Here is a 21,198-nt window from a genome sequence, read left to right as displayed (position 1 = left end):
TCTGACCAGCTCCCCGGTGATGCTGCTGGTCCGAGGACCACCCTTTGAGTGTCAGCTAACAGGCCCCATAGTGGCCTGCTGGGTGGATGAATACAAATCTTCCAATAATCCCGTGAAGCAAGAATCGGTTAACGCAACAGTGGTTTGTGGGGACCACTGTGTGCAGGAGGCTGGGCTAATCACGGCTTGCTGTGTGTTCTGCTTTGCTAGTTAACATGCAGAACCTGTGAAAGAACTCTCCGGAGACCGACCCCAAGCGAGGGTCTATCATTAATCAACTTCAAGCAAACACAGCAGAGAGACACCATGATACATGCTGGAAACTCCAAATTAATGCATATTTTTACAAACTGTCAATAAGGCAAGAAAAGCCCTGCCAGGGAACACAAACGGAGAGGAAAAGGCGCGCTCAACACAACAATATGATAAGAAAGCAGAGCCCCGATCAGAATAATAACGCTGTCAGCTGTAAACAAGGCAAAACACGAGGCCCGGCTGGTAGCGGCCACCGGGACGCGGGGCTCCGATGAGATCTGCCGACTTGCTCATTATAGCCCAGCGCACGGTTCACCCGAAGGGGCCTGCGGGGGACCACGCGAAGCACTCCGGTAACAATTGAGAAATGTTGTTCCTAAATCATATTTACAACCGATCGTTTGCAAATACAAATTACTTTCGGTGGCGGGGCTTTTGATACGTAAAAGAACCATTCAGGTTTTTTTTTTTAAAAGAGAAGTCCCATTGCAGGAACGGGCCGCAGAAGGGAGGATTTTTTTCATTGACGTTATCAAGTATTACTAGTAATAAGAGGAGGTGCTGGGGATGGTGGCCTTCCTAAATAACTGATGTTGTGTGCAAACCCCAAAGGCCTCTTGAACCCTTGAAAAATCAACAGAGGAGTGCTTTGGACTGCCCTTTGACACGTGATCCTCTAGAAGAGCAACTGACTGTAAAATGAGCAGAGCCTAGAGAGTGTCTGGGGGTAGATGCTGGGATAAATAGCTTTTAAAAAATAGGGCCCGGGGCGTCCCTGGTGGCGCAGTGGTTAAGAGTCCGCCTGCCAACGCAGGGGACACGGGTTCGAGCCCCGGTCCGGGAAGATCCCACGTGCCGCGGAGCGGCTGAGCCCGTGCGCCACAACTACTGAGCCTGCGCTCTAGAGCCCGTGAGCCACAGCTACTGAGGCTGCGTGCCTGGAGCCCGTGCTCTGCAACGAGAGAGGCCACCGCCATGAGAGGCCCGCGCACGGCAGCGAAGCGTGGCCCCGGCTCCCTGCAACTAGAGAGGGCCCACGCGCAGCAATGAAGACCCAACGCAGCCAAAAGTAAAATAAAACACAAAATAAATTTTTTTAAAAAAGCAAAAAAACAGCAAACCATTAAAAAAAAAAAAATAGGGCCCGTATTCTTACAACCTATGTGCAAAACGAAATATACCCAAGTCTTATTAGAGTAGAGTATGTTTTACTAGTTTGGCTCCATCTAGCTTTAGTTTTTTTAATGGGCCTATTTATTTGTGTTTCAGCATCAAGATCCAGGACCGTATGCATAATGTGCAGAGCCCAGTGCAAAGTGAAAATGTGTTTGAAAAAGTCGTTGAGGATTTCGGAAACAGCTGAGCGTTAAAACTCTTAAGTGTGGGATCCTGCGTGACTGCATACATCGGCATTGCCTGGGAAGTCAGCTCCGGTAGGACCCCCTATATTGTTTTGGGAAGAGTCAGGTGTGTTGATTTTTATTCCTTAAAAAAAAAAAAATATATATATATATATATATATCACCCATAAACTCTAAGGTAGACTTTCTTGGTTTTGCCTGTCTTCTCCCATTTGGGGCCGTGTTTTTACCTATTGTACACATAGCAAGAATGTGATTATTTTGCTACCTTTACAGTGTTAATCGTTATGGCTATGAGATCCCAGTGTGATGACATTAGTCCTTTAATACTGGGCATTTGGGGACTGTCTTTCGCTCACCCCCATACCTCGCCCCCGCCTTGATCTTTGTATAACACAGTGACCGCTTTTATCCACATTTCTGTTGGTTTACCTCCTTAGGATAAATTTCTAAGAATAAAATTGTTGGGGCAGAGGCGAAAACATCTTACGGTTCTTATGATTTAGTGCGATACTAACTGCCAAAGAAGCTTTATGGATTTAGACTCAACCTCATCAGCACCAAGCACTGCTTTCTGAGAACATGGTGTTGCTGGGCAGGTGTAATAAGGAAAGCTCAGGCTACCGTACACGGTGTTGTTTTTGGATGACTGACGATGGTGAACATCTCTTCACGTTTCAGTTTTGTATTCGCACCATTGAGGACTGTTACTTCAAACGTCACCCCCCTCCTGTCCTCTGGCAACGTGGTTCTCGTGACACTGATTGGACAGGAGTGGTGCTGGGTTGTGTGTAGCCTGGATTGAGAGTCAGCTGTTTCCCTGATCAACATTTTCCTATTTTCGTTTTTTTAAACTACCAGATGTATTCATCTTTTCTGGTTTACAGAGCTGAATCTGATGACAGAGATGATACAAGGCTATATGGGTGGGAGGGGGTGCTGGGCCCTGGAAGAGAGTGGCGAGTCTTCATGAAGTTCTTGCTTTGTAATTTTAGACTCGGACAAATGTTTTGCCAGGCAGAACGAAACAAAATCCCCCCACCCCCACCCACCCACCCAGTCCCGCCAACAAGGTAGAGTTTACGGGAGAGAATATTTTGTTTTCCCGTGAAATCTGCAACCCAACTTCAGGAAGGTTATTTTCTGTCCCAAAGACACAGGTGACGACCCTATGCACGCTGGCTCAATCCCAGCACCTACTGCCGAGTGGAAGCCCAGCAAAGGTGAACTGACCAGGTCTACGGTGTGACAACCTGACAACACAACCAGGTGAGATACTAAGGCTTCTTAAAACTCCACAGAAATGAAATCCAGCTTCACGCCGTTTCGTGATACCAGCAGATCCCCGCCCCCCGGCCCTTCCTCCCCCCAGGTGGGGCAAAAGCAGTAACTCAGGCATGCAGGCATGCAGGGCTCTAGAGAAAGGGTCTCCACGCGAGATCCATTTCAGGTAAGATGCACACTGTTTCGTGGTCTCCCAGGTGCCTCCTGGGAGATGGAGCTGCAGGTGGCGCCTTCTACCCTTGCAGGTCGCCCCCCCACCCCACCCCACCCCCCCACCGCCGCCCCAATGCCTCGCTCTCCGACTCCTGCTTCCGAAAGGGCTCCCAGTGAATAACTGCAAAGCCCCACATTTCCTTTCTTACATCTGAGTAATTCCTTTGTTTAGCTACTCTGGGAACAGAAGAGTTTTTAAGGCAAGCTGACTGGTGTTTAAAGGCATTGTGTTCAGAGGGTGTGGGCACAGCATGGAGTATTTTGCTTTGTAGCTCCTTTAGCCCCTATCAGGATAAAAGTATAAGGCCCCAAAGCCATAATTATGTGACTACTTTGTAGCGTTTGTTTCAAGAGACAGACAAAAATGTTGTGGGGTTTGAGTGTCACAGAAAGGGTAAGAAGTTCTATTTCGACACTCCATAGTAGCTGGGCTGCCTCATTAACCGAGGCCCTTTAAGCCTTGCTGTAGAGTTTATGGCTGGTTTATTCCCAGAGAACAGAACAGGTGAGAAACAAGTTGCATCATAGCAGGGTAAATGCACGTTGGACAAGAAAGAAAACTACGTCATTATAGAATTTGCTTAATGGAAATTTGAGATCAAATAGAGTTAAGCATCTCTCACAAACACCGAGAGTAGGCACAGGGAATATGGGCTGATGACCAGCAATTATTTTTAGCAAAATCCTTTATTTTAGTGTAAACCTGTGAGATTTGAGCAATAAAACAGTATGCTTTGGGGCATCCCTATGCAGGGTTTCTTAAAAACAAAACACACACACTCACACCAGTACAACCTTGATTTCGTTAAAAATTAGGCTGATTGCTTGCTGTAAAGCAAGGTTTCTGGTTTAACTCAAAGCCTGAAATAACTTTATAGTGACTCTATCCTGTACAGCAAAATTAGCCTCACTCTAAACGGCTGTGAGAGGTTTTTACCCAAATACCTTTTTTTAAAATTTTCTTCTCTTTTCTCAGCGATCCTTTTTACTATAGATACTAGGAACACACATCAGGTAAATGTCAGCGGTCTGTGGATACTATGACAGACAAACAGTCTCTCTTCCACTCAGTAACTTCAGATGCTTCTGCTCCAGTAAGTACTCCTTGAAGCAGCGCACACGCCAATTTACGTGTGCTCTGAACTTCCTTAACAGCTTAGTAAAATACTCCTGTGGTGACAACGATTTCGAGATGAATACGGGTGTGATAATAAAGTCAGAAAGACCAGGTTGCTTGACGAAGGAAGATCGATGGCAGTAGCGGCGTGAGAGAGAAACACATTCTTAAAATGCTGTGGAGTAAATGCTAAGAGACTGTTGATATAAATTTAAAACGATTATTTTCATCTTTAAAGGTCCTTTGCAAAGCACTCTGGGCATGCAATTCAAATGCTAAAGAATCAAATTTCAGACTCCTCCAAACCCACCAAGCTACCCATGCTGGCAGACAGCATTTTGCCTTTGTTGGTAGGTGCCAGTTCATGCTCTTGCTAACTGCCACAGGTCATATTTTCCATTCTCATCGCTCAAATGCTCTTAAAATAAGACGTTGGTCAGGAATTCAGAGACACTGTGTAGACAAGGGGTTCGTTTCTGGGAGCTGACAGCACGGTCAACACTGAATAGGTTTATCCCTTTAAAGCGGGCAGCGGGTTTCGCAGAGACTCGCTCTAAGCCAGAGGCTGTCATTCGACAGCATCCCCCGCCAATCCTCTCTGGGGAAGTGTGCTCTCTTTGCTCGTTTAAAACTTTTCCTGGGAGACGGGGAGTCGTTACTGTCACCCCGCCTGCCTCCCATCACCCAGCCAAAAGGGGCAGCACGCACGGCCCTGCCCGTGGTGCGCCTGGTCCTGGCGCCACGCACATGCAGCCTGGGATAGCCCTCGTGCCTCACTCCGTACGCTTCTGGGCGTGCTCATTAATCCTCCTGTTAATTTTCCTTTTAATATTTTAAGAGCAATCTATGAACCATGCCACCTTTCGTTCGTGCCATCGTCAGTGCTTGGTAATGACGCTTCGCCATGGCGTCCACGCTTCCGCGTACCACGTAACCAAGTAAACGAGCATCCTTTGCCTCCCCGCTAGCTTCAGCCCGCCCACACGGTGAACAGACGGCGAAGAACTCGGCCACCGGGATGCGTTCTACTGCTATAGGAGGAAAAGGTAATGTGGCTGCGAGAATGGCCTGAGCCGGGCAAGCGAAGGCCAAGAGCACAGGTGTCACCCATTTTATGGCCTTGGGCACTCGTGGGGCCGCGTGAAGCCTACTGCTGTAACGGGAACGTCAGTAAACGGTCCTCCTAGGTGCGAACCGAGCTAAGGGTTTCTGGACGCGCCCACTTCTATCTGGGTTCTAGGAAATCAGAAGTTACAGAAAAGGTGTCAAAAGCCGCCAGAGGAGAAGGGGCCGGTGTGCACCTAGAACAGGGGGACCGGGACGTGACGGCAAAGGCGTTCCGGGGTGGCGGGTACTCACACGGCTTGCATAGGGGATCTGCCCGGGCTGCTGTCGCTCTCGTTGCTGTTGGTGTGCTCCATCGCCCCGTTCAGCTCTTCCCGTATGGCGCTGGCTAGGTTGCCCAGAGTGGGGTTTCCCATGGAAGCGGTAGTGTATAGAGGTATACTGTTCTCAGCCATCGAAGCCTGCCATCAATCGAGAGAAGAGTTATGAAGACAAGGGTGTACACAGGCGGGGAAGCTATCAGTTATGGGTGGATTCAATGATCTTCGGTTTCACGGCATTCTGGCACGGGTTGGAAAAGACAAGTTTCTAATCGGTGTAGAAGGATTTGTGCTTTACAAGTCAGGCTGCTGACAACACGGCCCAGGCTGGGTCTCAGAGAGCTAGCTGGAGGGACCAAAGCGCCCGTGGGGAGGGAGGGCTCCAGTCAGCCCTGCTGGGTAGAGGCATCTGCGTTTAGACAAGGCTATCTATCTACCAGTAACGAGGTTTCTGTCTGATGCCTTTTTTCAAGAGGAACGGAACATTTCTAGATCACAGGGACATATGATGGAATTTTCATTTCTTTATCCACTTCGAGGACTCCAGTATTGGATGTTATTAAAGATCTGAGCAGACTACTCGGGCCACAGAGCCCAAACTTAGGAGCACTTCCATAACCATTTGTCTTAGAGACTACAGAAAAGGAAGAGATTATAGAAGCGGAATCCGTTTTTATCTCCCCGCCCCCATCATTTCCATTGGAATGAATTATTTTTGAAGCTTTTTAGTGTAGTTTTCAGATAACTGGCTGAACGGTAACTCTAGGTAATCTTTCAGGCTCTGACCAATCACCTGGAATTGGAGGACTGAAGAAGCAGGAAGTCTCTGGCAAAAGGAAGCTGTACATCGTATTTCCTCTGGGTACGTAAGTACATCCTTACTGAGGGTGACAAAGTCCCTCCCTCCCAGCGAGTGTCAGCGGCAGAGTGTGGAAGTGGCGGGGAAAAGAAAGAACTCCTCAACCCCGTGGTGGGATACTGCTCATTGTTTTTATCCTACTGCGGTTGAACAGAACGACCACCCCAGTCCTGAGATGCGGACAATAGTCAGACATACTTATCACTGGGCTGAAGTAGCCATATTGCTGCATTTGGGTCATGATCCTGACCCAGTGACTCTTCATTTTATTAAAAGAGGACAGACGTTCAAAAACTGGCGGCTGTAATTAGACCCAGATTTATCAAAACGGCCCTCTTGCAGACTACACTATGCCTGCCTTTCCATCCTAATGAGGAAAAAAGTGCAATCAATCACAAGACAATCTGGCGTGGTGACTCCAACTGGCCAGTCATACACGAGTCCAAACTAGTCTAGAAATCCTGGCTCTGGTGAGACAGTAAGAGCCAAAAACCAAGAGAGGGAGGACGCGTACAAAGCTGGGCTGCAGAGAATCCGCCTATTAAGACAATCGCAGTCTCGCTCGCTGTACAAACTAACTCCAAAGCCAGAAACGCCTTAGCCATCCAAGCCCCGCGATGGATGCCCCATCCACACCTACCGCAGCCCTGGCTAAGGGACTACTTCAAAGGCAGGCCCTCCGCAAGCCCACAGCTTTCCCTTCCCTTCCCGCCACTTCTGAATTTATGTAACAACTGCCTTCTTTTAAAAAATGGAAAAAAAAAAATCCTGTTTTCATTTCCAAATGTGGTGAACTCATTTTGATGAACAGCACATCTGAACATTCCTCACTCTCCTACAGTTTGTCAAATAATTTGCATCAAGTACTTTTTTCAACAGATCTCTTGTGACTGCAATAAAGCACTTTTTTCTTCTTTGGCAGAGCGAAAAGACAGACCCGCTGCCCGGTTTTTTTACCCCCGCCCCAAGGTGCAGCTGGACAAGCATCTTGACTGTCTTTGTTTGAGACAACACAGTGGTCCTGCCTCTCCCCGACATGGAAGTTCTGCTGGGACCATCATGTGAGTCTCTTTTTCCTGGAAATACCACAAAGCCATTTCACTGCTGCAGTCAGAATGTGGCGAAAGTGGGGCCCCTCTCTAGCCTGGTATTTTTTCGCAGCTTCTCAAGTCAGTCAAAGATTGAGAAGTAAAAACAAAAGGGAAATGTTTCTAAGGATGTAGTCTTTGGGACGAGCTGGTCACGTACAGGGCAACCTTTTGGGGATGATTCGTTCTCCGTGGCTCTTAATGCGTTCTAGGGCAAAGCTATTTCCGATGGGGACTGGATCATAAAACCTGGGCTGACAGTGGTGAAAGGCATCCCAAGGTAAGCATTTTACACTGATCCCTTGATTCTCAGACAAAAAAGACGTAAATGAAAAAAACCAGTCTGGTCGCCTTTAAAAAAAAAAAACGATCAAGTGGGCTGCGTAGAGAAACCTGGTGGCTCCTTCACGATAGAGCCTCTCGGACATTCTCTGAGCGACGGAGCAAAGCAACCCACCTGAGCTTCGAAAAATGTTCACCAACGGCTTCGGTCTAACCTAGTGGTTCTTTCTTTTTTGGTCGTTGATGTCTATTTAGGAGAGGGGGCCGGGGGTGGGGGGGGAGGCTTACAATTTTTATAATGGACCTAATTTTATAAGTGGTCCTATGCCCACAGTATGTGGTTTCATATCACACTGGCCCCTCTGCCAAAAAAAAAAAAAAGAAAGAAAAAAAAGAACAAAGGTCCTTAAGTCAAGGTGCAGAAGTCCCTAAGTCCTGTCCCTCTTGGAATGTTTGTTAACCGCTCTGAGACGCCCGGGGGAAAGGCAGTCTATAAATACGAAGCTTTACGGTTACCCTTAGTTACTTCACTTTTTCAGAGCATACTGCAATCTGTCCCGAGTCCAATGTTTTATTTCTGTAGTGGATTCGGCTGTCCTATTTTATATATTGTATATCACGCGTTATGTTGCTCTAGTAATCTTTTGAAGATGTTGTTCCACTATTATTTTTACTTGCCTTGAAAAATGCAAGTGGGCGGGAAGGGAAGGCCTGCTGGTAGACTCTTTATTTAATTTGCACAGCAGAAAGTTGTCCTAGGGGACTGTCTACTGACCCGGGACCCAGACTCCTAGAGGAGAGGAAAAAGATCCATTCCTCAAATCATGACTTGAGATGCATGTATTCACCTCACTGCAGGATGGACACCAAGTGTTCTTGGAAAACGGCAGCAGAGTTTGGGGCTGTGGCTGAAAATAAGAAAGGGTGCAGAGGAGGCCAGGAGCAAATGTTTTAGAGGTGAGAACAGTTCTGTAATGATAAAGCCTCCTAACTGACATGAGTCACAGAGTCAAGAGAATCCAGAGGATGGAGGATCACCGTTGCTGGTGGGTTGTTGTGTCGTTGTTGGTGGTTTTTTTTTGGCCTTGCCGCCTCATGAATGTAAAATGTGCCTGTGATCTTAATACGATTCCAGGTAGAGCGGCCTTTAAATTCATACTTCACAACACTCCAGGGAAAATAGTTACTAATGAACGGTATTTACAGTGGCAGCATCTAAGCGTGCTTTTCATTTGCTTTTCGAAAGTTACGGTGTGAACTGCAAGTAATTAAAAGAAACTGTCAGAAAGCAGTTCCTCCTCTTAAATTTGGTTCAGGCTAAACACACACGCACGCGCGTGCGCGCGAAAGCTAAGGTCAGTGAATTTGCCTCTGAACTGAAACTGCGTAAGAGGCGTATCATCCATCCTCCGGAGCCTTGAGCTCCTGCTGACCGAACTGGGAAAACGGTTCTCCAAGGCGCAGGGGAGGTGCTCAGCAAACCGCTGTTAAACAGGAATAGCCAGAGCTCCCCTCCCGATCGCCTCTTCCCTGCACTCTGTTCCCCTCAACGCTGAGCGTCTCCACCGAGTTTGCATCATTAGCGTCCCTTGAGGAGCCTTTTTTACACTTCTCTCATTTGCGCCCTTCCCTCACAAAATTTTAGTATCTGTTTGTGCGTTACAGCCCTTTGCAGGAGCCCATGACGTTGTCATGTTTAAGTATCGAGAACGCATGCTGCAAAGGTCTGTCACGGGCTAGGATCACATAACGTCAGATCTATCTGTGTAGACTGTTGTCATTTAAGTTACCGAGATCCCTCTGGACTGCGGTCTAGAACAATCCAGGTGGGTCAAAACATAACAGGACCACGGACGGGCCAAAGGACCCTGCCTACCTACGAACTCTGGAGGGGGGTACCCAGGTAAACCTTAAGGAAGTGTACTACAGTCTTCTCTTCGACCTGAGAGATGACTTTACTGTTGGGTAACGGAGCAATATGCGATAATTCAAAGGCTTGATGGGTGCCAGGGCTGCCCCGGTAACTCACGTTTGGGTGGTAACCTCCCTCCTGCTCAATCCCCGTGGCTTCGTCCCCTGGCAACGCCGGTTACGTAAGGAGGGCCTGGTTTGTCAGTAGGAAACAAACGTTCTGCGAGCTTATTACGTAACCTTGAGCAATCCGCTGGAAACCTAAAGAGTCTCTCCTTCAACACCTCTATCGCTTGAACAAAAACAGTTTACTTTTACCAAGCGACCCGAACCCCACCCGCCCCGCTCTCCCCAGTGAAAAGAGGCCAAACTGGACTTGAAAAGAAAAAGGAGCAGAAGAAGAAGAAGAAAAAAAGCTCCGCTTTCTCTTTAAACCCGTGAACAATAGAAGGTCATGTGACACAGTGGCCTATCACCCAGCACATTAATAGCTGTGCTAGAGTAATTACACTTGTGGTATTTTTGCCTCAAGTGAAATTCTGAAATAAGAGGATGGAAATTATGATACTGCTGATAAATATTAATAAGTGAACTTTTAATTTTTTTGCCACAATATTCAAAATGCTAAGCATCTTGCTAATGCTGAAGCAGCCCGACGTGCCTGCCTCCAGGGAGTACGATGCTTTGTGCACTTAAGAAAAAAGTTTAACGGAATTAAAATTTAATATCTAATTAGAGCGAGGCTAATATATTTTGAAATGAGTGCGGGAGCCATGTGCCTCCGCGGCACAGTCCGGACGGCCGTTCATCTTACCTGTAAAGCTGCATTGAGAGGTGTACAGTAGGCGTGGCTGGTCTGCATGTTTTTAATAAGGGAAGGGTTACTGCATAAGAGAAAGATAAAAACTCAAAGTTAAACGCAATCAACCCCCCGAGTGTTTTTCGCGAAGTCTCGTCTTAAAAGTCTCGTCTTAAGCTTGCCGCTATCTTTCCAAATCAATCAGAAATGTCCCCCAGCCAGAAGACCAAAGAAAAGGTGGGTTTCGCCCCGCCCCCCCCCCCCCCCCCCCCGGCGCGCTGGCTTTGTTGGGGGCTGCTCTGTGTGAACCTCCCCGCCCCGGGGTGGGAGAGACTTTGCCCGTTCAAGCAAACTGGGGGTAAAATTTTGGATTAAGTAATCATCGCCTCGGGCACTCCCTCCACGGATGAACTTTTGTCTGTCTCACAAAACAGCGACCTCCCTGTAAATGGGTAGTAACCCGCCCGGACTCCAGCAGGAAGGCAGACGCTCTAGGGCCTCGGGCTGGGGAAGTCAGCGAGCGGACTGGCAGGGTTTCCTGGGAGCCAGCGGGAGGAATCTTGCCTCTTAAGCTTCTCCAGGATTTGAATTCTAGAATGAATGCTAGAGGAACGGCAGGGTAGCTCCGAAGAAAAGATCTTCAAGGCTCATTTATTGCCAAAAGAAGAAGATGGAGAGAAAGCTACTCCAGGGGAGGGTCAGGCAGCCGAGGCTGGGGTTCCAGTCCTTCGGGCACAGCCGCAATTTGGGAGGGTACGAGAATAATTTGATGCTGTGTCCATTAACGACCAAATGAAGACAAGATAGATGTTGTTTTAAGGACAGCTGTAGCCAGGAGGGATACAAATACTTGAAAAAAAAAAAAAATCATACAGGAGGCTACTGAGGGAAAGAAAGGGGTGGCTTCCGTGGGCGGGGGGTGGGGGGCGGGAAATTATGTATGTTTCCCAATGGTCCCTAAAGGAAGGAGAGGCACGGGTCTCCATTTCTTTCCCATGCTTGGGGCCCTTTTGGCATTCATTTCACTATATTTATATCGTTATACTGAGTGAGCCAAGAAGAAGAAATGGATCCCAGTAAATACACATTTTAACTCTAAAGAAGGAAGTTTCCTCTTCACTTGGAGGAATCAGGGGGTCACGCAAAAGCATTGGGTTATAGGGTCCCCGTACAGCTGCTGAATCAAAAGCCAACCGATATTTGCATTAAAGACGTCAAAAAAGCATTATTCAAGGCACTGGTGTTCCAAAGAGAAACGAGAGAAATACATGTACAAATCACACGATTTAGTTCCGTTGCAGAAAGCCGTGGCACTGCTACGTGGTGAAATGCAAAACTATCATGGGATGAGTCAACCATGCAAAGCCAAAGCAACAGCAGAAACAAAAAACAAAAGCAAGTAAAGGCTCTTACTGTGCGACAAGCTCGTCAAAGTTTTCATCGGGGCAGTATTTGCGAGGACGGCCTCGTTGAATATGGCGGCCACGTTTAAACTCTTCATCATCAACTGTCCAAAAGGACCCAAACTCATCCTCTACTCTGATAAAGCACTTATGCAGTGAGAGGTTGGTGCGAATGGCACCCTGGGATAGGAGCAGCAGCAAAGGAGATGAAGTGGCAACAAAAGGAGGCGGGGTTGGGGGCAGAACAGACATCCAATACAGGGAACAGGAGAAAGAAAATAAAATGCAATAAGCATAAGCCAATGGTTTGTGAGGGTTAATATGCATTGCCACCTAAAAGCTACTAGCATGTGATGCAACAAAGACCAGCAAGCAGGGCAGGGGGACTGGTGGGTATACAAAACAGGAGGGATGAAATGCTTTTTTGCTTCCCTTAACTGAGACAACGTGAAACCAGTTCTTTGGTCTAACACCATCTAGCAGCCAAAAGCCTCTAGTTAACACTTGTTAGCGCAATCCAAGCTAGGCTAAGAAGTTCAAACATGGTGGACGTACCCACTGATCTTTTGTGGCCTTCGTTTTTGGAACTCTACTTCATCCACTGTCCATACTGCCCCTTTAACGTTTTCTACTCGCACAAAACACTTGTGAAGACTAAGATTATGACGCACTGCATTCTGCAGCAAGTATAAAAGAGAGAACATTTACATTTTCTATAAGAAAAGACTCCAAAAACAGCAGTACATTCAGCCTAACAGTCCACAGTTGTAAAACCGTCCCCGAGAACTGTAGCTCCCACCCCCATGGATGACCCTCCTGTGGTGAAGGGGGGGCCTCTTCCAAAATCAAAACCCCAAATGATGACTTAATTGTGCTTTGGCATTTTAGTCTAGTCTCTGGTGAACAGTTAAACAGAGGAAAGATTTTTTTTAATATGCCTATTAGCCCCCAAATAGGTTTCACGGCCAAAATATAAAAGTAACGTTAATACGACTTCAAAATCAGGAAACAGGTAAAGCATAAAACCGTCCCTTTTAAACCCACTTGTCTCTCAGACAAAAGGGGTAATTTATTTTAATTTTTTTAAACCATGAAAGATGATAACTCCTACTGTTAAATACATTTTGCTTCTTTTTAATTCGTCAAAGTGTTGGCTTTAACACCTTCGACACATCTGCTCAGGTCTATTATGAAGAAATTGACATTGGATTCCTACCATCGAGAGTATCACCTCCTGTAGCTGACAGGACCGGGGCGGGGGCGGCAGTGAGTGACATGACCCTGCAGTGGGTCAGTATCCATTATCAAGCTAGGTCTTACCTTCCCAATTATATAAATGTTGGCCCTTACTATGGGCAAGTGCTTTTAATTAACTGAGAAAATGCCAAAGGAACCCATGAGTAGAACTCTCAATGGCAAAATGAGGATACTCTAAGTTGATGGTTTCTTTCCATAGACACGTTTCTTTCTTAGGGTTCAAAGTCATTTCCCGTCACTCCTAAGCTGAGACCCTTGACATGTGTAATCTGCCAAAGGAGCATCTCAACTGCAGGGTGAAGAGTTTTTGACATCTCATCCTTCCTGAGTTTCAGGAATAATCCGCACCCCTTACTTACACTAGGTACAGTTAACAAGCATGGCTTCATCTCTTTTTGAGTTCTCCTGGGTGAACGTGATTGACTGACACTCAAACCTGGACACGAGGCTATTTCAAAGAGACCCATATCATTTACTCCCAACTTTCTTCTTATAGGGAATGAGTAGGTGACAACAGGGGCTGGAGAAGTGGATACTTACACCACACCTCACATGCCTTGTAAGTCCCTCAATCCATCTGCTGCTATTGCTCACACAGTCTGTATTCCTCCCCTTAACCTGTGATATACTTCATCCTTCCAAGTGGCAAATCTTTTTTTTTTTTTTTTTTTGCGGTACACGGGCCTCTCACTGCCGTGGCCTCTCCCGTTGCGGAGCACAGGCTCCGGACGCGCAGGCTCAGCGGCCATGGCTCACGGGCCCAGCCGCTCCGCGGCACGTGGGATCTTCCCGGACCGGGGCACGAACCCGTGTCCCCTGCATCGGCAGGGAGACTCTCAACCACTGCACCACCAGGGAGGCCCGCAAGTGGAAAATCTTGATCTCTACTTTGAGAGGTGTTTCTGTTTTTGGATGATCGCCATTAGCGACTCTGTGAGGAGTCATGCTAGAGAATGGTGATGTTTCTTGTCTGATACGGAAGACGAGAGAAGTGTTATCACGTGGCATGACGAACTGCTCACAAGGAGAAGCCATAGGACAAACGCTCAAGGAATTTTTGAGGAATGTCAGCATAACTGGGGTGGGTTCAGACTTCCAGCTGACTACGAAAGGACACCCCTGATTCAAACAGGTTTGATAGGTCTACAACAAACATCTCTGGAGAATGCTGGGCATGTTATAACTACAGCTAGTAGGGCAAATTTCCTGGCGTATAAACTGTAGTCTGGTCTTTAAGTGGGCACTTTCTTTTGTAATACTGCACAAAGGCAGAGGATAAAGGATGCTAAGGGTCTACTGTTTATCTCCTACCATGACACTGAGGAGGCTGAAATAAATAAACCCAAATTTCCTGAAAAAGAAAGAAAGAAAGAAAAAAAGTCCAGACAGAGCATGTGTACCTATCAGACACCTTACTGGGAAAAGAAATCAACATCTCATCCTAATCACTGTCTAAGTTTTCCAGTAAGTATCAAAATGTACAGAAGTGTACATTGTAAAGCCATGTCTGAAAAACAGGACTGCTGTAGACCTGTCTGAACTATATAGCCATGTAAATAAAACTGTAAAGTCAAAACTTAAGTTTCGTTTTCGAAGACTGTGCATCCAAGCAAAAGCAACTGGAAATGGAGAGTTTCCCACAAAAGCTGAGTGAACTCTTTCCACTCATGACTTTAACTGGGCATTTTATCTTCTGTCTAAGATGACAGTACAAATAAGGACACATGGAGAAAATTATACGTATTTATGAGTCATTAAATACTTCATTTAGGACTGTTTATATGAAGGGCACTTTTCCCTGCAGTTTCTGAAAATGAAAAAGTTAAATCTGAAGATCTGAGCTTAAATATCACATTCATAACGGGTAATTATTTTAAAACTTGATCATTCGCTATTTATAAAAGGCAATCTGAAGAAAATGTCTGCTTCATGCTTATACTTCCGAAATTCTGAAAAGCATTCACAGCTGAAGACTGTTTTCTATTTTACATCTCAAGGCAGGCTGAGGAAGAGAAGGGAAGGGTTTTGAACCTAGGTTCCTTCGGGGCCCACGTGTCTTAATGGAAATAAAAAAGCTACTTTGGGCCATCAGAGATGATTCACAGCTCCGTAAGGTTGATGAATTAATGCTTTGGTTATATTCTTTCAAAACGCTATTTGATGAAGAATGTAGTAGAGGAAACAGCGTTTTCTGTTTCTGCTGTTGTTTTTCTCCCATATAAATTACGAACGGAGCAAGGAAGACCTGTATATCCAGCAAAGCATGTTTTCCTTGCATCCTATAATAAATTCCTATCCTATTTCTAATAATAACGCGTAAAATATCCAAAAATATTTGCATTTTAAATATTTCTAAATTTTTTGGAATTTAGGGATTACAAGAATTCTAGATAGTAGTAAAGGTGCGACAAAAAATATATGACTCTCAGATTGTATCTGCTGACCCTTTTTCTAAAGCAAAACTATTAAAAACCGAGAAATTTAAAGTGGGAAAATCCAAAGACTGCTGAGGGCTTAACCGAATACAATGGAATCACTACTAACAGAAACTACGAACCAACTGCTGAACTGGGATTGAGGTATTTCATGTGACCCCCGAGGCTTGCTGGGGGCATCCCAGGTGGAGCTATGGAATCTGACCCGTTTTACAGCAAACGCTATTACAGTCAAGTCACATATTTCAGAATTTGCTTTTCTTCCCCAGAGTGCCTATGAATATCCGATGGACAGTCTCTCGACTTAAACAAACAAACAAACAAACCCTTAATAATACATATATTGGGTTCTCCTGTAATAACTCTAATATACCTTGCTAGTACTTGGAGTGCATAGGTTAAGGAGGTTATATCCAACCAATGAAAGTTAAGTGTATCTGATCAAGTGTATCTGATCATTTCTCCAGGTTCCTGATGGTTAAACAAAAACACACAAAAGTTATCTACGCATTCTCTGCAAATACTGCTGGTGGCTAAAGACGGAAAACCATGAGGTCTGTGTACACGAGACAACTTCCTACACCTTCCAACCAGAGAGAGATGATTTTACTCGTTATGCCAACATAATGGGACTCTTCCATCCCAGCATTTTAACCCCAGTGGAATTATTTTCTCAATCCAGTATGCCTACAAATTAGACTCTTTGAATGTAGCCAAACAATATGTTCGTAACTTACAACACCTGCATCTTACCGACAACAAACTCTCTCCTATAAATGCCAAGACCCAAGACTCAACAGGCCTGCAAGAAAGCTTACCTTCCATGTGGCAGCGTTACGCCGGAAGTAAGCAAACATTCGTGTGAACCAGTTATAGATTTCATTTAGTGTTAGCTGCTTCTCTGGAGATTCGAGAATGGCCTGTGAAGCAAAGGCAACAGAGAAAGATAATGTATGACCAAATCAACAGAACCGCCATTGTACGGTTTCTTGAAAACATAAAATAATCGTGACGCTGAGCTAAATCCTACGGAAGGTTTCACGAAATGCTCTAAGATTAATGGCCGTATTTACCAGTTCAATAGCAAAATGCAAAATGGAATTATCTAATTGTTTGGAGTTTTTACTTCTGTTTCCGTACAGAAATATTAATTTATTAGTCATTCATAAAGCAGAATCAAAGAGAAATGCAAAACATTTCACTAGCTGATTAAAGCTCAGTAATTATTTAGAGCTCAGATTAATTCTAGGGATCAGAGATTACTGTAGCTTGTGATAATTGACTTGCCATCTTTAAACAGGCTCATTTTCACTGTTGTGTGAAATGAATTTCCTAATAATCACATCGTATTGTAATACTTAATCAAAAGCAATTATGTTATATATTGCAGATTTAAAAAACCTTATAGAACAGGTTTTAGCATGCTTGCATACTAAACGGTTTTAAATCTACTGCATCAATATAATACATCCATGTACACCTATACCTTCCGATATAATTTCTCATACCGCGTTATTTACTTACCTGCCTAATTAAAGATGCATATGTAAATGGTGGTCTAACTTCTGCGTTCTTATAAAATTCTTGGTTCTGCGCAATATCTGCTAAATAAGAATCATTGTCCTATTAATTATCACTTTTTACAAAGAGGCTGGTCGACAAGCATTGCCGATCACCGTTCTCCCCGCGGCAAAAATGGAGCATCTACCTGAAGAGATGGGCACGTTGTATTTGTCTGAGTACCGCCTGCGGATGGGTCCCACCGTGTGCATGCTGGTGGTGGTGATGACGGAGGGGCCTTGGGTGACGGGAGTGATGGGGGCAGTGGGGGTCGTAGGAGTATGAGGTAAGCTCTGTGGAGAAGCCTCTGATGCAGACTTGGAGAGTGTGACACTTGATACCAGATTCAGCTGTGAGGAAAGGAACAGTTCTTAGAAGACCTTCAGAAAGAAACAGAGCAACCAAGAAAGCATCTGCAATGCAGCAGGAATTATACAGGGGAGGCCTGGCTAGTTTTATGCCTCACAGTAGATTTTTATCATCAGCTGAAACAGGAGGCGAGTTCCCATGTAAAAACCATTCGCTTTATTTACTTACTAAAATTTCTAGCATCCTGTCCTGTGATTCTTTTTTTTCTAATTTATTTCTTTTATTGTAGTTGATTTACACAATGTTGTGTTAGTTTCAGGTGTACAGCAAAGTGATTCAGATACACACACACACACACACACACACCTATATCTCTCTCTATATATACGCATATATTCCTTTTCAGATTTTTTTCCCCCATGTAGTTTATCAAATAATATCTCTTACGGTGTTCTCCTTTCCTGTTGTTGCTGAGACAGGTTTTTTCCCAAAGACAGTTAAACAAGCGTTTACAGACCCAAAAGGGGTTACCTAGCCTGGTGAGTTTGAGAAATTCTGGGTCAGGACGTTTCTTTAAGCACAACTTTGCACCCTACTATGCCTTGTAAATCTCGAAGCGGGAGAGGGAGTCCTTGTAACCCCACGAACGCTGATGTTTCAGGAAACACCAGTTGGGATACATTGGTATCAACCTGAGCTCTTAGAACTTTCTGGAATGTGCTAGTACAAGCGAGAAAGTGTTTTTACCTAATTTTAATAAAAAGGAAAGTTGTACTAGAATAGCCACATATAGCCACTGGCTACACCACACTGGGACGGGCTCACTCAACTCCAGGATGAAACTTCACGGACGGGAACTACTGCTGAGAGGTTTGGCCTGTGACTTGTATTAAAAAGAGTGGCACCGGATCCAGTGAACATCCATTTAGTTCCATTAGTTGGCAGAGACTAATCTTTGAAAGCTTTCTCTGTCACCTTCATTAAACTCTATCCAATATGGGATTGGAATCATTTGTTTAAAAAGAATAGGGCATAGGAGAGATCTGGAACTATAAAACATTTTAATTTTTTTCCTTCCAGTTTCAAATGCGTAGTAACAAAATGGAATAATCCAACGCTTCAAGTCCGGAAACACACGCTAGTTATTTGCAGGAGCACAGAGGAAAATCAACAAGCCCTGTTTCGGTCCTTCCTTCCTTCTTTCTTTCTTTCTATCTGTTTCTCCTGCACCTTGAAGTGTTTCTCTAATTAATAACTGGAAACACGAGCCTGTCCCCCTTTGCAAAAACTCGTTGCTACTGAAACATTAAGTCTGGCTACACTGAAGAACTTGGTTGTTTTCAACAGAGTTCTTACAGTTTACCCAGAACTGCCCTCTGAGGAACTCGTAGCTGCCCCCAGTCCAAGAAAGTTTGGCAAAGTAGCCTTACTTGGTATCACTATCTCAAACCAGATTGTGAATCACTTAACAAATTAAGTCTGGTTCACCACTGCAACAGTCCTAAGTCCAAGACATTATTTGTGGAAAGTATTAAAAATGAGATTCCTCTGAGATCATAATCAAAGAACAGATTAAAAGAGAGTTCTAATTTGTTGGGAAGACTCAACCTTACTCATACCCTAGTAATGAGAAAGATCAAATATCGTTGAGAAAGTATTAATGGAAAAACATAAACATGGCACTGGAAACTGAACGCTGGGTTGCAAGCTTTTGGTTGGGCTTTCCTTTTTCTCCCTCCCTTTAAATGCTGACTCAGCCAACACCAGACCGCCGCCGCTGCCGCCGCACCCCACCCCACCCCGCCCCGCCCACCACCAATCCCTACACCCCATGCTCCCCCATGCCTGATAAGAGCAAGCTGTGGAGATGGTACCACCCTTATGAATCCCCCAGCAAGCTGGGCAGACGCTGGGAGCTGCTTTTCTTATTAGTGCTGGAAACTTGACTTCGTGACACACATTTGCAAACTAAGTGCTCACGGTCCGGCGTAGCAGCCGCGGCGGGATGGAGCAGATCTGGGAAGGCTGGGGCTGACCTCCTCTTTGCCTTGGGCCTTCATCACTGACCAAGTACAGGAACAGCGTGTCTAAGCATCAGCCCCAGCAACGGGTCAAGGAAATCAGCGCACGGAAGGCTAATGCTCATCAGTATACAGCTTTTAAAATGCAGATGCTCTTAGGCTTAAGAGGATCCCAGCGCTCGGGAAAGTCACGGGGACCATTTGTAAAGACCACGCTGTGAAGCCCGGGCCACCGCCTGGTCTCGCTGAATTCTCATACCATCACGAACACTTGAGATGTTGTTACTCACGTTTCACAGATAAGCAAACACAGGCTCACGGGAGATTAAATAACGTGCCCATATTCACAACCTGGACTCAAAATCACATACACACTGGAGATTCTAGGCCCTCTGTATAACAGTCTCCTTACGCCCAGACAACGGGAACCATCAACAGTATCCGGGTTCATATTTCTGCACGCTCATTTCTGGAAGGGACCTGGGGATTAGCTTTTATCCCTGCTTACAACTGACATTCAATAAATCTTCCCCAGCAAACATACGGCAATGGGAACTGAAACGACAGAAGAAGGAACAGAACAGACAACTGCTGCCCTCGAAGGGCTTACCGTCAAATGCAGACACTGATCAAAGGAAAACAGGCAGAGCAACCGTAAAACAATTCCGAGAACTAACTCTGCTTCTGGGCTCTTCGGTGGAAGAACAGTACCCTCAACACCACGACGTTCTTTAAAAGGTAATGAAAATTATAATATAAATACAGCGTCCACAGGGAACATGCACGCTCCTTTCCAGTTCTGTGAGGAAGATCACCAGGCCCACTGGGTTCTAGTTAATTGCCCAAACCCCAGACTCGTGGAAACATTCAGCAAGTGCAGGCCCATCTCTTGGGAGCTCACCTACAAGAACAGACAAGCCCCACGATACGGGTACAAAGTCATAAAACATGCAAAGAATGTCATTCTTGCAGCCTTAATACTTGGACTGTTTCTACTGAAAAAGCAACAGTCGGGAAGAAAATCCCTCCCGGTTAGCACGATCCACGAAGAAAGATGCAGCTGAATTTTCTGGAGGCTCTGAAACACAGGTACCAAGTGGAAATCAACACCAAGCCCGAAGAGAGCAGAGAGGGTTTTTTTTTTTTTTTTTTTTTAACCAGGCTTGACAAATGACACCGTGATTCACACCCACTGCTGGGCCGTCTCTAATAAGCCACAGAGGAAGTAGCCAATCTCGGCTAATTACCAGATAAAAATGTATTGTAAGGACTCTAATTAGGAGACGCGGATGGAGGTGATCTAATGATTAAATGCTGCATTCGACTGACCCCACCATCAATGTGCAGTGGTGCAAGATGTCACTGGAATATTTTGTAGAAACAGTAATTTTATTTCGAGGAGGGGAGGCAGTAATATTTGTAATGATGGCTATGAGGTAAACTAATTAAAAGACAGTTCCTAGAGGAAGAGGGTGGCTGAGAGCAGCTGTGGCCATTCCAGAACCAAGTGCCAAGTCTCCACAGAGGAACTGCAGTCAAGTGGAAAATTTCTGCCTGACCTCTGCCCCTGCTATTAATTTGCAGGAAAACTAATGACATATATACATATTCCCACAGAATTGCTCTAATTGCTAATTTGCCAAAGGAGCCCCGATTCCA

General features: G+C 45.4%; 1 protein-coding gene across 9 annotated transcripts in view; it reads right to left on the bottom strand.

Moving 5' to 3' along the window:
- Positions 1-21,198, bottom strand: part of FOXP1 (forkhead box P1) — a 502,464-nt gene that overhangs the window by 5,267 nt on the left and 475,999 nt on the right. For 8 of the 9 annotated variants that reach the window (XM_049715811.1, XM_033424880.2, XM_049715807.1 and 5 more), the window contains 6 exons: positions 17,358-17,559; positions 17,174-17,253; positions 16,468-16,569; positions 12,513-12,634; positions 10,570-10,639; positions 5,590-5,756 (listed from right to left, as the gene is read on the bottom strand). In XM_049715811.1, the coding sequence (XP_049571768.1) occupies positions 5,590-5,756; positions 10,570-10,639; positions 12,513-12,634; positions 16,468-16,569; positions 17,174-17,253; positions 17,358-17,559 (743 nt within the window). The remainder of the gene's footprint in view (positions 1-5,589; positions 5,757-10,569; positions 10,640-12,512; positions 12,635-16,467; positions 16,570-17,173; positions 17,254-17,357; positions 17,560-21,198) is intronic. The other variant, XM_033424886.2, reaches the window with a different exon arrangement.

This window comes from Orcinus orca, chromosome 10 (genome assembly GCF_937001465.1).
Source record: "Orcinus orca chromosome 10, mOrcOrc1.1, whole genome shotgun sequence".
Taxonomy (NCBI): Eukaryota; Metazoa; Chordata; class Mammalia; order Artiodactyla; family Delphinidae; genus Orcinus; species Orcinus orca.
The sequence above is the reverse complement of the archived record's forward strand: the minus strand, read 5'-3'. Positions and strand labels throughout refer to the sequence as shown.